Source organism: Lonchura striata, chromosome 6 (genome assembly GCF_046129695.1).
Source record: "Lonchura striata isolate bLonStr1 chromosome 6, bLonStr1.mat, whole genome shotgun sequence".
Taxonomy (NCBI): Eukaryota; Metazoa; Chordata; class Aves; order Passeriformes; family Estrildidae; genus Lonchura; species Lonchura striata.
In genome coordinates, this window is record NC_134608.1 from 54,316,493 (window position 1) to 54,333,110 (window position 16,618).

The 16,618-nt window shown below is 44.4% G+C and overlaps 1 protein-coding gene across 1 annotated transcript in view; it reads left to right on the forward strand.

Moving 5' to 3' along the window:
• ABTB2 (ankyrin repeat and BTB domain containing 2) overlaps nucleotides 1-16,618 on the forward strand; it is a 111,331-nt gene that overhangs the window by 72,303 nt on the left and 22,410 nt on the right. The window contains exon 3 of the mRNA XM_021555913.2: nucleotides 2,282-2,492. Coding sequence (XP_021411588.1) covers nucleotides 2,282-2,492 — 211 coding nt within the window. The remainder of the gene's footprint in view (nucleotides 1-2,281; nucleotides 2,493-16,618) is intronic.

Genomic DNA, 16,618 nt, shown 5'->3' on the forward strand with positions numbered 1-16,618 from the left:
GATGCCTCTGTAGGCTCTCCTTTGCATTCGCAAACCTCCCAAAGACAGCAAAGAGGGTTCTCTTGGTCAGTGTTTCTACAGTGGAAATGTCTGGGATATTCAAGGGAAAGCTTTTTGGTTACTTAAAAAACAAAAAGTGAAGGAAAAAGAATCTGAGAGCACTCTGGTAACAAAAACCTCTTCAACCCCCCTTTTTTTTTTAAAGCTGACCGATTGAAATGTTCCATTCCTAGAGTACTCACAAAGCCCCTTTAAAGTAAACAAAAATGATTTGTGTTTTCCTGGTCTACTTTCTCCCTTGCAACATTTCTGCTGGCATCACTTTCTTAGTCTGCACCATCTGAATGCTAATGAATGCCAGGGCCAGTAAGGAGTTTGTGTGTTTCACCATTTATTTTGCAACCTGCTTTAGTTTGAGGTTTTCAAATTCCTTCAACACACCTCTATTTATCCTGGAACACAAGAGAACATTTGTAGCAAGGGTCTGAGATTGAATACAGCTTCCTCTCTCCCTCTTCCCCCATCCCTGCCAACTTGGTCAGCACATCCAGTGAATGGCTCTCCTGATACAGTTGCCTTTTTTTTTTTTTTATTTTTTCTAAACGTTGCTGCCCATTGCCAGAAAAAGAGAGTGAGTGCGCAAAGGAGAAGGAACGTTATTCTGAGCTGAAAATTTGAATTCCAGATCCATTTCTGCTATAAACTGTGCAGACTTCTGTGTTAGCACCAGCGTTGGAGGATCCGTGATACTCTCATAAAATGCGCGGATCCTGGAGCTACTGAAGTGGAAAGGCAGAGTTGTTAGAAGGATTTTTTTATTATTCTGAAGTGGGTCCTTAAAGCTGAATGTGCTGTACAACAAAGGAGTGGCAGGGCTTTAGATTGCAAGCTGAGATTTTTAATACCCTGTTGGTCTGAACCACTAAAAATGTCATGTATAGACATACAGTAGCTTTGTGGGGCTTTCTCCTGTGTAACAGCAGAACCCCAGGGCTTCTGACTAACAAATTTAGTGTATTGCTTTTAGATATAAATGAACAAATAATAACTTCCCAAGAATTTCAGAGGGAGGTGTTGCTAATGCACATGTGGCACCACAAAACTCAGGTTGCTTTCCCAGGAGCCAGCTTTGTGATGGGGTGACTATTTCGGTTCCATCCTTTCCCAGTATTGTAACTTTTGGACACAATGGAGCAATATTTCCTGTGAGAGTTTGAGGGGACTCTGAAGCATAAAGCAGCAGAGATTCTCCCAAGGAAAAAACAGATTCTAGCTAAGTATAGTAATAATTCAGCTCACTGGTTGGTAGTCATATTACTCAAAAGTGAAGCTTTTAAAGCTTTTTGGAGTTTGTAATGCACCACAACACAAGGAGATTAAACAGTGTTGTGCCTAAAGCAAGCTTATTGCAAAAAGACCAGCTTTGGGGTCATTGATCTGGCAACTTTTTAAAAATCTGCAGTCCTAAAATTCTGAGTGCAACTGTGTGATCCAGGTCCCCTTCGTTGCGGCCTCCTCAAGTCCACTGTGCTCTGACACAGAGACAGCTTGGCTCCAGTTCAAAAACCAAGAAGAATGAGAAGCCCAGAGACCTCCTGGATTGAGCTTCTTATAATGCTGAGGCACAGATTTCTGGCACAGCTTGAGACAGCCAGCATGATAAAGATTGGCTTTTTAATAAGAGAGTCAGGTCTTGCCGTTCTGGAGAAACCTGCTGCTGGAGTGAGAATGGGAGCAGCAGACCCCTCAAAGAAGGGATTTCTGTCTTGAACATAATGTCACTAATTTGTCTCAAGTGCCTGGGCAGGAGGGTAGAACAGCATGACTCAGTTGGAAGAAACGGGAGCAACCTCCTAAAAAAATGAGTGAGGTATTGGTGCTACTGACTTTGCTTTGTGAAACTGTCGCTCCCAGGTTGGGCAGAGGACATTTTACAAAGACATCAGTAGTTTTTGTAGGCTGGCAAAAAAATTTGGTATTTGTGGGTGGAAAGAGGAGAACACCAGCAGTAAACCAGCAAACTCACTGTAAAGAATGTGTGGTAACTGAAAGGTGTTGCATTTCATATTTTCTAACTGATAACTTGGTATTTGAAGGAAAGTGCTGCCGAGTGGCAGCTTGAGGGACAGGACACCCTCTGCCTTTGTGGAGGAGGTTCTATGCACACAGCAAACATTCCTCTCAACGGTGAGAGCTTTGATTTGTTCCAGAAGCATGATTAAAAGCACTGTGGGTGACTAACAAAGAGGTGATTTTGTGTTTTCTCCGTGTGTGTGCGCAGGCGATTTGGTCTCACGAGCCATGCACCACATGCAGTGCCTGAACACCATCCGGCCCGGCATGAGCCCTGTGCGGCAGACCCGGCAGCAGCAGCCCATCTCCTGGTCCCCTGATGCCCTTCACACCCTCTACTACTTCCTACGCTGTCCCCAGATGGAGTCCATGGAGAATCCCAACCTGGACCCTCCGAGGATGACGCTGAGCAATGAGCGGTAGGTCGGTGAGCTGAGAGCGGGCACGGCGCAGGCTGAAAGGGCTCCTTCTGTTGAGTTTCCAGGGCAGGTTTGTGGGATGCTACCTAGGAGGCATCAGTTATTCCTGCAGCCAGGCCAGACTGGGCTGTCAGCCCTGCCAAGTTTGTGAAGCCTTGGAGTGGGAGCTGGAAAGTGAGCTGGATTTTCGTGCGGTCTTTCCGAGCGAGGCACAAGGCTGTTGCTGCCAACAGGGCTTGTCTGGAGACCTTGCCAAAAGTACATGTGGTTGCCTAAAGCAGAAAAGGCCTTCCCAAAGAAAATGTTACCTCCTGAATGGTGCCAATTAACAATTGTCATCGTTCTGGGGAAAAGCAACGCCGTTTGCTGCGAGGAGGGTTCAGGGGATTTATGAACAGGGGATTTATGAACATCCCACTTGAGGATTACTTCAGTTGGTGCTGTGTGTCTGGAGTAGAAATTTTTACAGGAAGCCAGGAGCTAACCAGGGAAGGCAGTGGGTCTTCCTGCCTTCTGCCAGCTCTGTGACCAACTCACAAAGTAGGGCCATTATTAGAGCAGTCAGAAATTTTCCAGCGGGATGTTTTTTCTCTTGGAAGCCTCCCTGCTTTCCTTCCTGCCCAGCCCCTTGGCCGGCTGCCTGACACAGGCTGGTGGCACAGGAGAGTTGAGGAGCCCTCAGAGCTGAGTTCCTGGACAGGTCAGGCAGCTCCTGCTCCCCAGTTGCAATTTGTAAGGAGACCTAGGCCACTCCAGATTTGTTACCCCACTTACAAGTGCACATCCAAGTTTCTGTTCATTTCAGAAATCTTAAATGGGAAGTTGTGTTTTCTGGTTACCCATTATTTATTCTAGCTTGCTTTTTGGATATATTTTTGGCCTGCTGGACATCAGACTGAGGGAAGACTCTATCATGGCCCTTCCCAAAAGCAGCCTGTGGTTGGGAAGTTTCCCGCTGTATTGATGTGTTGATGCCTTACTCATAAAACAGAACTGCAGAATGCTTGTTGGACAGGTGAGCAGGGAAGGGAGAACATCTCTACAGTTTAGTAAGTAACATGGTTTCTTCTTCCCACCTTGGCCTTTACTGTACTCAGCCCCAGCTTCTGAAATCTGTATGAAATCGTAAATCGTAGTAACACACAAATAATTAATTACAGAAGCAAAAGAAGGTTGCCTTTCTGTTTGATCCTCCCCTGAAATAGTTTCAAAAAGAACAGAACTCTATAAAGAATCAGGAGGAATTAAGTTGAATAAAATAAGAATAGAGAGAAGCATGGCTGCACACCTCAGCCTGCTGGTAGCTCAGTTTTTTGTGCTCACTAACCTTAATCTAGGTTACCCCTACCTACTGCAAGGCTGTTTATTTTGCACACTGTGCAAAAACAAAGTTTTCACAAGGTCAGATTGTGTAAAGTTGTGCTCCTGGTTCCCACAGTGGTATCGCTGAGGCTGCTGAACAGCTCGTATCAGAAATGTAGATTAGCCTTTCTGTTTTGTGCTCTTTTCAGTGCTCTCAGTGTAATGATGTTACTGCAGCTACTTTTTTTGTACACTGGAGATAATAAATGAGATAAGTCAGGAGAGCAGTTGCAGTTATCTTCCAATTGCTCCCAAACAATGCTGTTCACATGGTTCACCAGAGTTTTTTTGGAGGCTGCAGCTCTGTTCTGTTTTGAAATCCGCACTAGATCCTGCAACAGCTGGGGTAAGGGAAATTTCTGCCATTTTTTCTGACCAGTACTTAGCTGTAAAGGAAATTAAAGAGGATATATTAAAATGGACATTATTAAAAACTGACATGAAGAAAAAAAAAAAAAAAAAACAACCTGAGCACTTAAAGGACTGGCTTTGAAAAATTTATGGAAGCTGGAAATGAAATGAATACTGCCCATCCAACCCTACATTCCATCTGCTGCAGGATGTGTTTGTGGCTCGCTGTCCTTGGCTCTGGGCACGTATCTAGCACAGGCAGGAGGATGGATCCTGCTGGCAGCACTTTGCAGAGGAGGTGCTTTGCTCTCTCCTGGCTGCGGAGGAGAGGCAGCCGAGGCTTCGTGCAAGATGCAGGACTCGTGGCGTGAGAGACGAGGGCACTGATTCACCTAATGTGACTTGGCACGGCTGTGCAGCCCGGTTCTTTTATTCTTCCCTGAGCTGTGCTAAATCAGCTGCACACTGGGCACTGCTCTTTTGTGTGTCTGTGCTCACTTTCTGGAATACACTTTCTGTTATACATGTGTTCAGTGCTCTGCAGTCCCAGCTCACTTTCTGCTGGAAAAATCCTGGTCACGAGCAGGGACAATAACGCTGACCTGTTCTGCCTTTGCTCCTATTTCAGTCCCCACGCTCCTACCTAAATCTGTACATCCATTGATCTGAAATTCAGTGAAGAGAGGGATGGCTGTTAGAGTTGCAGGCTGGGTAAGACTTGTTTTTGGGGAAGATCCATGAGACACGTTGGTTCAGTGGAAGGAGCTCCAGTTGTTCATCAGACCTGACAATGTGCTGTTCATTTTGGCTTTCTGTGTGTCACACTGCAATGCAGAATAATGCTGTGAGAATCCTAACACTGTAGGGTCTGGAAGGTCTTCCCTTCAGCATGAAGGCAAGCCTAGAATTCAGTTCTGAAGCCATGCCTAATGGAGGCTGTCATGTGCTGTGAAGGGTTTTTAAAAGCCTGGCTGAGCTTCTGCACTTAACCTGCAGCAAACTGCAGAGGGTATGAAAACAGACACACTTGCAGATTTGAGGCACCCTGGTGAACAGAGCCAGTTTCAACCCACACAAGTTGTTTTTTATCCATGCTAAACACCTTGGCAAAAGACCTGAGGTGAGGAATCTGGAGAGGGCTGCAGCAGTGGGATGGACGGAGTCATCTGCACAGCTCTCGGAGTGTGTGGATGGTTTGGGATACCCAATTGGCTGAAACTCTGCAGAGTTTGTGTGTTGGTGATGTCTGCTTCTGGCACCTTCAGGGGAAGGTGTTGAAGCAGAAGGAGGAGAGAAGGCAGAATTAGAAAGCAGTCAGGTATCTTAGGCAAAACATGAAGCATTTCCAAAGTGAATGCAGCTGCTCGCTGTGCAAACAAGCCATGGCCCACTTAGAACCCCAGGATGACCTTGTTTGCTGCACAGACAGTAAACCATCTGCTATTTGGGGTCAAACAGGACACCTGAGGAAGCATTTTGCAAACACAGAGTGCCACTTGTGCAATATTTTGGCAAGGGAATTAGACCCTGAGGTGAGCACGAGCTCATTGAGGATACACCTGAGTGCCCGGAGGCTTGGAGCCTTCCCGTGTCAGCAGAGTTCTGTCTGTGCTGCTGCTGCAAAAAAGGCCTCTGCTGGGCAATAAGATACTTTTATTTTCTCTGAGATCCTAGTTTGTGTTGTGTCAGGGGTCAAAATATGTGGTTTTGGACCAGGCACGTGGCATTTCTGCTTTCTTCACTCTGTTCCTGCTCTGGGATTTCTCCCATTGCTTATGTCAGGCAGGCTGAGCTTGGGAGCACTCCTGCAGGGTGAGCTCATGTCCAGAGCATGTTTGCCGGGATTGTTTGGGATACTGTGGCTTGAGAAGAGCCATTCAAAGGTAAACGAAGTTCCTTTCTCCTTTTTCACTTTTCCCCAAGTGAGATATAAAGCTTTTGTTTTATTTTTAATGGTGTGTCAAGGCAGGAATGCTCTTGCAGTGATGCTTATCTTGGGGAGTATTTGTCAGCTCCCACAGAGCCCAAATGGAGGTCAATATTTAGGCTCATTTTACTGCTGAATGGACAGCTCTGCCCTGGGTTAATTACTTGGCCAGCATAGTGGTCCAGCCTTAAAGTTGGGAATAGACACCACTGATTGCCCTCATCCTGTCTCTTTTTGGTGATCATCTGCCTGCAGCACTTATTGTTGGAAAGTCAGCGTGATCTAATACCTAAGAACTGGCCAAAAAAGTTGGATCCTGCTTCCTTGTGTAGCTGATTATCTGTGGGTTTGGGTAGCCAGGGCTTCTTCCCCTTTCAGCTGCCCCATTAAAAAAAACTGAATTTTTGTCTGTTGTTGGTATTGTTGGTCTGTAGAACCTTGTGGAGCTAATTCCAGATTTGTCCATCAGTGCCTGTTGATCCAGCCGTGTCAGGCCTTTCCAGGCTGTCCATGCTGCAGCAGTGCCAAGTTTTACATGTTGTCTGAGTTTGCAGGTACATTATTTTATCCCAAACATCAGGGAGTGAGTATAAAACAATTTATATTTGCAGAAGCCCACAGACTGCACCCATCTTGAACCTGTCAGTGGAAATCCAGCAAAATGCTGGGGAAATTCCAGAGCTGATGGAGGATTTGTCAGATGCCAGCAATGAAATTTTGGGGTTTGTCAATTTAAAGGAAATTCACAGCTCTTCAGCTGGAAAACTGCAAGAAGCCGTGTGCAGGCTCTGGATTTGCTGCCTCTAAACAAACCTGGCCTCACTCAGTTTGTCCCTTGTCACAGAAAATCCAGAAAATCCTTCAGGAAGGCTGCTGCTCATCCTGCCTTCAGCTCAGTGGCTGCTCTTACCTACCAGGCTCAAAAGTGACCTGGATTTGTTTTCTGCTTCCAACAAGAGTCTTCCCATTACATCCGTTACCTCTCATGATCCAAAGCCAAAGGACAAACATGCAAACCATATTTTTCAGGAGGGTCAGGCAGAACAAGAAGGACTCCTCTGTGCCATATTAGCTGGGCAGAAGAGGAAGGAGCTGAGCTCTCTACTTGAGTTTTCTCTGTGGAGTATTCCCAGCAATGTTATTTATTGGGAAAGGAAAAATGCATCTGATTCTGAAGGAAGATGTATCAATGCTGCAGAAGGAAAGAGTGTAGCCCTTTCATGCTGATTTTCAGTGCTCTTCGCTCAAATACTCTATTCTTCCAACATCTGAACTATTGATTTAAATCATCATTGGCTGGAACACTTGATAGTTTTTGTCATGTGTGTAATCTAGACTTATTTTGGCTGGAACAGAAACCAGAGTTGGGTCTAAATTAATTCTTCCTGGTAGAGTGTCAAAATCCTGCCCAAGCAGGATTGATTGATTGACTGATTGATCTGTAGTGGTCAATGCAAATAAAGAGCCGCTGTGCCATGGCTGGCTTTTAATTCCTAGTAACCCTAGGTCTCCTAAAATTTCCTAAATTTCCTAAATTTCATGTTTTAGAAACACATGACTTTGATCTTACTTAGTTCCTTTTTACTCAATGATTTCTAGGTGCATTATGAGAAATAATTAGAGCTTGCAGCTCCTTCCCTCATGGTTCACTGGTTTCTTTCCCTGTGCTCAAAAAATGCCTGCCACTAAATGTTCCTTCTGGAATTGCTTGAGACAGGAGTGATTTGGTCACATGGATCCCATTTATGCAAAGATTCTAATTCAGATTAAAGAGAATATTAACAGCCCAGTTATTAATGGGAATTGTCTCCAAAAAGTCTTGCTTGGCATAGCACGGGCATCCAGCTGGCAGGAAAGGAAGGAAAATCAGGAATAACCTGCAGAGCCTGCTGCTGAGACCTGTGTTTGCTTGAGCTGCATCCTCAACATCGCTGAGAGGAATCCCTGCTTTCAGAGCTGGTTGAGGCTTTTCAGGACAAATCTCTTCTCCAGATGGACCTTTCCAGACTCTCACTCATCTGTCATGAGGCTTTTTTCCCCTCTGCTCCATTTAACTGCAGGTTTATGGAATTTTATTAAGTGCCATAGCTACATCATTGCCTGTCTTTTAGATTTATCTGTGGCCTAGTCTTTCCTAATTCCAATTTAATGTATTTATGTCTGAATTCTTTTATTTTACAGCCATACCCTATTGTTTCCATGCAGTATCAGGAGCAGAACTTGATACACTTAGTTCCTTTGAAAAGGTCTGTAATAAAACAAGTTCTGGGGTCTCTTGTCTGAGAGCTCTGAGTATCTTTCCATTCTGTCTGCAGCTGCCTCACCGCTCAAAAATAGGTGGACAGGAATAATAAAAGCAGACCCTGATCCGGTCATTTGCCTTGAGAGAGCAAAATGCTGTGATCATGCAGAATTTAACAGTACTTAAATCCACTCAGAGTATCCCTGAAGTCAACAAAAAGATGTGTCCACACATTCCAGCCCCATCCCCATGCCACAGTCCATTGATTTTATTCTTTTCCCCAGAGCTGTTTTGATAGGAATATAGTGATTAAATATAGGGAGAGAGAAGGAAGCCTTACAGTGAACTGTGCCATTAGGGCATTGCTTGTGCAAAGGGCACATATATATGTGCCCCCCTTTTTAAAGGGAAAAAAAAATGCTATTTGCTATCCATGAATGCCTGGTCTGGTAGATTTATTAGAAGAATGAAAAGGTCATAAACAGATAAGATCAACTTCCTTCACCAACACAGGGAGAGAGGCTGCTACTGTGCATTTTTCAGACTTTGACCACTTAATGTCAGCCTTAATTGTGATTTTGAGGTGCTCATTCGCAAGGAGATGACATGAATAACCCTATTTCAGAGGCCAGTAAGCTGCAACCCACATGTATCTATTGGCTGAAATTAACTGTTCAGTGGCAGTGCTGTTCCTGACCTTAGGCTGGATCATTTGTTTGCTGAGTCCATATTAAATAGTTCAAAACATTGAATATATTGCACAGTTTTGAGATCTGAGAACATCTATCCTTTTAAAAAGAGAAGTGAGTAGCTTTAGCACATTTATGATGAGCAGCTTTCACCTTCCTGCTGTTTATGGGACATCTCAGCACATATTCAGCAGTAACTTCTAGATCAAAATGATAAAAAAATACATTTTGACAGTCAGAGCCCATGGAAGTGGCACTCCTGCAAATGTGTCCTGGTATTTTAACTGAAGGGCTGCAGAGAGATGCAGGATGAAGTGTTTATGTAATATTAAATGGAAGGGAATTAAAACAAGTCTGGCTAAAGTCAGTAAGTGACAGACACCATTCCTGGAATATTCCTGCCTGTGCCTGACATCACCTACTGAGGTATTTTTAAGGTGTATTTTTAAGCTATTGAGGTATTTTGAGCTGGCTGGGTTTTTTTTGTTGTTTTTTTTTTTTAATTGTTCATTTCTTTATAGTTCAAAGATTGCAAAACTGGAATATGAGGATGACCTTGGCAGTGGTGAAGGGAATTAATTGAAAACCCTGAGGATCTAATCCGTCCAAGTGCAACTGCTGAAGCTGGCAATGCACTCTTCTCTCAATTAGATACTTTTCCCCCTCTCTTTTATGTTGTTTGTATAAACATGCACTCCTAAATTTTATTTTTTTTTCCAACTCTACATATCTCACACCTGGGACAGACCAGCCTTTCTTCCACATTGCTGGCTGGAAGCAGTTTGTAGTGTTATTGTAGTGCTTCCAAAGGAGCCCCTGCATCTTCTGATCTTTCTGTTTCAGAGCAGAGGTGTGATACAAACACAGATTATTTAAATTCTCTACAAAACTGGGAGGAGAAGACTCTCCCTGTGTATGAACTGGAACAGCACAGAGCAGACTGCATGGAGAGACAGGGGAATTATTGCAAGTACAAAAGAGAGTACAGTGAAACAGAAATTGGATGATAAATGCTTTGTTTGAAGCTGTGGGGGGTGAAGTCAGGTTTTTGGGCTGTTCTTGAGACCTGGCTCCTGTTTTTCATGTTCTGAGAAGTCTCAGGTGTCACTGGTACAGGTGGGACAGGACACCTGAAAAATCACCCATTTCATGTGGTCCTGGGCAGTGTGCTCAGCTGACCCTGCTCTTGAGCAAAGGCTTTGGACTGAATGATCTGCAGAAGTGCCTCCCACCCCAGCTGTCCTGTGCTGCTGTGGTTCTAATTTTGGTATTTGCCCTCAGAGTTGTTTAACATCTCTCCACTCGGTGATTTCCCACTCAACAGGAATCAAGACCTTGTTCCCTGGAACTGGTTCTTCAGCAGGCAGTGGTTGATCCTCATCACCTACCTGGAGAAACGTGAGGTGTCTGACAGTCTTTGTCCTGTCTGTTACAAAACATTTGTTTGAAAACCACAATTTTCTGCTCTTACAGTGGTTTTACCCCAGTGCTGGGTGGAAATCCTTGCAAAGGTCATCACTGACCAAAGCCACTTCTGGTGAAAGTCCCTGTATGTAAAAGTGCTGAGAAGTGGAGAGATGATCCCTGGCTGTGCTGTTCAGCAGTGGAGAGACAACAGGCACTGTGTGTGTGTTTGTGTGTGTTACCACCCTGCAATTACAGCTCCAGTAATTGCTGTAACTACAGCAGAGATGCCCACGTTGAGCTCTTGGCTCCTGCTCCTGAGTTTCCATCTGCTCAGATAAAAAAGAAGGTGCAAGAAGATGAGAGCCTGGCAACTCAGCTGCTTGGAATCTCAGGGCTGCTGCACCCAGGAATCTCCAGTGCCCGTGGGCAGCCTGGGTTGTGCATTGTTTGTTGTTTGCTCTTTGTGATGAGCAGCAAACCAGCACCAAGATTGAAAGGAAAATAATCCGGTGAGACCTAAAGCAAAGCTGTTAGAGTGTTACAGAAACACAGGAATGAGTTAGGCAAGGACTTCTGGATTCTTTTCCCACCTTTTAGACAGTGCCTATGAGAATAACAGAGGACTGCCTGAGAGTCTGCACCTCTCTGCTTGACTCTTGCAGGTTTCTGTCTTTCCTGTCTCTATCTTTCCTTAAGGGCAGCCTCCTGATACCAGCACTGTGCTCTTGTAACTAACAATGAAAAATCAGTAATTCTGGGGATGAAAAGTTCTGTGCACGTTGCAAAGAACGGTGATGGTAACAAGCCAAGAAGTTTCTTTTTCAGTAATTGCTGTTGCCAATTGAAGTTAATATTGTTTCCTATTGGATTAAATTGCAGCCCTTCCCTTGCAGAATTTGCCTGTTTCCTGAGGAAGGAGTTATCTGGTGCTTTAACAAAGGCCACACTAAATAAATACAGTCCTGAGCCTTTGCTGTGCAGCAGCCAGGGCTGGCAGGTTGTTGGGGGTTTTGCTGTTATTGTTCCTGACATCTTTGTAACACATTGCTAAGAGCCAAGCTCCACTGTAGAATAAATATTTCTGGGTGTAATTTGTGATAATAGCAGCAATCTTTCTCTCTCTCTGACCTAAGCTTTCCCTGGGGTAATCTAGGTTTGTGTGTCTCTGCTGGGTTTCCTTTTCCAAGGCAGTTTGTACTTCCCCATCCCATGCCTGGGCTGCCCTGATCTCGTGGTCACTTACAGAGCTAAACTGCACCATTTTAGTCACAAGGTTTTTACAGCAGCTGCTGAACTGAGTGTTTCCAAAAGCACCTCTGCTCTGCAAGACAAATCCTATTCAAATGAGCTGCATGTCTGAGCTGATTCAGCCCTGGGTTCAGAGTCTTCTGGGGCTGAAGCACTTGGGGTTGATCCCATGGGTGCTGGTCTAACGTGTTTGCTGAGAGAGGAGGGACCAGGCTGTGCTTTGCTGGTGATGCTGCTGGAAGGAGCATTTCCAGCCTGGAGTCAAACCACTGGCAACTTGAGTTCCACTGGAGAGTTTGTACCTGCAGGTCTCTCTTCCAGGGATTGGAAAGTCTGTCAACAATGTCTCGAGAATAGAAGGGGCAGGCAGAAGCTGGAAGGTTTTATTCCTAGGCTTGCTGGAAAACTCCCTGCTGAGGGAAGGAATTCAGTTAACAATTCCTCACCCCTTTGGTTTTGTTCAGAAATGGAAAAGATCTTTCTGGAGAAACAGGGCGCTCTTCTTGGACAGGTGCTGCAGAACTGGGGACATTTTCAGTGGGAAAGGATGAGTTGTCTGTGATGCAGTTCCAGAAGATGGTCTGAGAGGAACAGGAGCATGTTAGCATGAAATTATAACAGGGCTAACATAACCTGCTCAGAACTTAGCTGCTTGTAATTATCCTGCTCCCAGCAGCCAGACTGGGTGATTAAAAGTTCCCTCTGTCAGCTCTGCACTGTGCCAGGTAGCCAGTGCTCAGTTCCCTGTTGGGGCTGCCAAATTCTTCAGGAAGTATCTCTCTGAAGAGCTGGTGCAGTGGAATATCACAGAAACATATGTGCCTTAAGTGACTTTCCATCTGGGCATCCCGTTCTTCCTTGTACAAGAAGTTACAATAGTTTAATTAACATACTCTGGGGCTACTTTTGGGCTGCTAAACTGTCTGTGCTCAGACACTCAAGACACCTAAAGATAAGTGGCTTAATCTGAGAGCACAATTTGTCCCAGCTTCCTTCATGGTTCTTTTGAGGTGGAAACCCTGGGAAGAAAGGTGTCCCATGTGTTGTAAACATTTTATCGATTACTCTTTCTTTGTGTTTGAGATGCAGAGCATTGGATGCTGAGAGAACAGTTTATTAAAGCAACAGGTACTCAAGTGTAGAGCAGAATTTTAGAATGCTGATATTTTCCTCAACAAGCTGAAAAGAATAATTGTGCACATTGAGTGCAGTGGTGTTAGAATAGGCTCATGTCATTTTTATCCTATCATTGATGCTGCTGTGGTCTGTGATTTGCTTTTAGGCAGCAGCATTTTAATGGAGCTGAGAAAAAAAAAAGTCCTTGCCATTTGGCATTAGAAACAAAAATTATTGTTTTTTCATTTTAGTCGTTAGCTGAGAGAGCAGCTGGAGCTTGAAATTCCTCCATGTTCTTGTAGGAAGGACAGAGCTGCTCCCTCTACCATGGTCAGCATGAACCAGGTTGGGCCTGTTGCAAGAACAAGTTTTATCTGAGCATTAAAAAAACTTCATTCTCTTATCCCTAATAGAATGTTTATCTAATCTATTAATATGAGACTATTTAAGTGTGGCTTTTCAGAAAGAGAGAGATGGGGTAGCAGATAACTTGAAGTGGAGACTTGAGTGACAGTTGAGTTTTTTCATCTCCCTGTGCTGCAGGTGTCGGGGTGTAAACAAATATTGCTGGTGTCTTAGTCAGGCATTTGCCATCTGGGCATAAAATCTGCAACTCTGTAGTTCACAGTCCATGAGAAATAGATATAAGACTTTGGTAATTTGACAAGTTACCTTGTAGGAGGACATTGGTTATGCCTCTGGCCTCCTGTTTGTGCTGGTATTTGACCACAGTGTCGTGAGGGTGTCAGGGGAGAGTTTTTCTTCCATGTGTCCTGTCAGCATTGCTCTTGGTTAGGCCAAGCTGTGACCTGCTGAAAGATCTCCTGCATCCATATATTGAGGTAATTGAATAATTTTAATTACTGTCATTTGAGATTCAGTAGAAGTTAATACACTATAGGCAGGCAAAGCAAGAGGCTGCTCAGCAGCACTGCTGGCACTAAGAGCAGACTTAATAGCTGGAATTTGTGGCATCTGCTGAGAAGCTCCAAATGTTGAAATGTAGTGCATGCATGCTCTAAATTTAGGATATTTGAAAACAAAAAGAATTTGAGCTTGGCCAATTAAATCCACCTACCAGAATCCCAGAGTTAAGCTGTTGTGTCTGCCATTCCCAGTGCTGTTTAGGTTCAGTGATGATGCCCATTGATAGGAACATACAAATTCCAGAGATAGGACCATAAGAAGAGTTTGAAATTAGGAGATTTCAAAGCCTTAAACACAAAATGGAAGAACAACATTATTTCTTGTCTGGCATAGAAAGACATCATTGCAACAGTTGTTTTCTTTAAATTCAGGACACTTCTGTTGCTTGCATTTCTCATATCTGTAACATTACATGACACTATTTATTCAGTTTTTTAAGGCAAAATGCAAACATGGAACTCTCTTCTTTTCAGTAAAAAGCAGAAACAAATTCATTCACCGCTGGAACTTTATCTTCATTCTGCACAGCAACTCTTTGGTGTTTTAAGACAAGAACTGAAGAGCAGAGCAGAAGCTCCTTGAAGATTTAGGTGAAATGTGTTCATCGAGCAGTTTGCCATTAAGACAGACTGATGTCTTCCTGCAAAATAATAATTTAAAAACTTTAAAAACACCACACTGGCATTTATTTGATCCAGCAGTCATGTTACTTCTCTTTCTGAACTTTGATTAATGGCAGATTTTGTGTCTTCAGTGACACTATTAGAAAAGTGCTGTCCATTCATTCACAAATGCTACAGTCCATGGGCTTTGAATACCCTTTATTTAAGCAAATGGACTCTTAAGTTACATTTTTGGGTGGAGTGGGTACCTGATTTTAGAGCACACATTGCATTATTTTACCTAAGAGAGTTGCAAACCCGCATGTGTTGGTGTATTCTTAGTGCCTTCATGCTAAATTAATTCCTGGAACATCTCAGACTCTAGGAAAGTGACAAGCCAAAAGATTCCTTGGATTTTCATGAAGAAAGCATTGACATCAGCCCTGGGGTGACTGACGACACTCAATGTCCCTGCTCACAGGAGTGTGACATGGCACAGGAATGTCACATCAGTCAAGTCAATAGAAAAACAGGAGTTTCATCAGCTTTTTCTTAGTCCTGAAAGGGAAAGAAGCATCTTAGAATCATCTTTTTGACCTTGAAATGTTTTGCCTCTAGATACCAGTATTCTGTGTTTTAAAATGTCTTATTTGAAGCACTAATTAGGTTTTGGCTTGTGTTGGGATGTAAATGGGAAACTTTTCCCTATTTATTGTGAAAACCCTTTTGCTTTGGTAAGAATTGTCTTTGTTTAAGTGAACAAACTTTTCCAGCCATAATTAATTGAACAGCTCTCAGTATTCCAGAACTGCAGAAAAAAACATTTCTCTTCCTGGCTCTTTGCTCACACAGCTTTAACTGGGGAGCTCCGGGCAGTTTTCATTAGCGTGGCAACGCTCCGTGTCAGGATTTTACAACTGGGCCCTGAAAACCAACTCAGTGATTGAATCTGGCAGCTTGGGTTTGGCTCCAGAGCCAGCATATGCTTTTAACATATGCATGTTGGCAAATCAGATTGAAGTCATAACTAAAAGGGCTGCTATCTCAATCCTGCTCCTGCTGTTGGGAATTATGTGTAATGGGCAAAAAAATATTGGGGAAGGGGGAGTCTGGGCTGTGGGTGGTGAAGAACCAGCTGACCCCTGGTAAATCTGCTTGCAGATAGCATGGGATTTTTTTGTTGTTGTTGTTTTGTTTTGGTTCTGATTTGGTTTGGTTTGGTTTTGTTTTTGTTAGTTTGCCAATGTAGCTGCTGGAATGCACCGTAGGAGTTACTGCTTGGTTTTTCTGCCCACAGGATCAAGGCTGATCCAAGAATAGCAGACACCCCACTTCGGTTCTCTGCCCACGTTTATCTCTGACTATCACCTAACCTGCTGCTACAGGCTCATTCCTTTCATGCATGTAAATTGTGCTCCTGTCCTGCTCCAAAACGTTCCAGTTTTTCCTTTGCTGCTGGAATTGTCAGGCATGGCAAGGTTTTCCTGGGTCAGATTGCTCGGGGTGGGTCCTGGGTACCAGGACTCCACATGTTGGACTGGTTGGATCTTGTCTGGAAGGTGGTTTGTGCTTGCAAACCAGGGCAGTCACCTTTTTGTAAGGGTTGGGAAAGGCTTGGGTCTGATGCAGATGTTTTGGTTAGAGCCACTGATGGAATAATCATGGAATCAGGATGATGGAATGGTTTGGGTTAGAAGGGGCCTTAAAAGTGATCCCCATTGCCATGGGCAGGGACACCTTCCACTATCCCAGGTTGTTCCAAACCCTGTCCAGCCTGGCCTTGGACACTTCCAGGGGTGGGGCAGCCACAGCTTCTCTGGGAATCTGTTCCAGGGCCTCCCCACCCTCAGAGGGAAGAATTCCTTCCCTCTCGTGATGGGAAGCCATTCCCATGTCCTGTCAATCCAGGCCCTTGTCCCAAGTCCCTCTCCAGCTCTGCTGGAGCCCCTTTATGTATTCCCTGAGGTTTCCCTGGAGCCTTCTCTTGTCCAGGCTGAGCAATCCCAGCTCTGCCAGCCGGGCTCCAGAGACGGCTGCTCCGGACCTCAGAGCATTTCCATGGCCTCCACTGGACTCACGCCGTATTAACTGAGGTCAGGACTGCAGTTAGGTCCACACACAGTTCATCCCCCTCATTGTTTGCTGTAGTTTTTACCTTGCAAAGAGTTTTTAGGGCACTGAGGAGTTGGGAGCAGCAGCGGGAGGAGGAGGATTGGTGTTTTCCTCTGCATTTCCTCTGTGTCCATCCAGGCTCC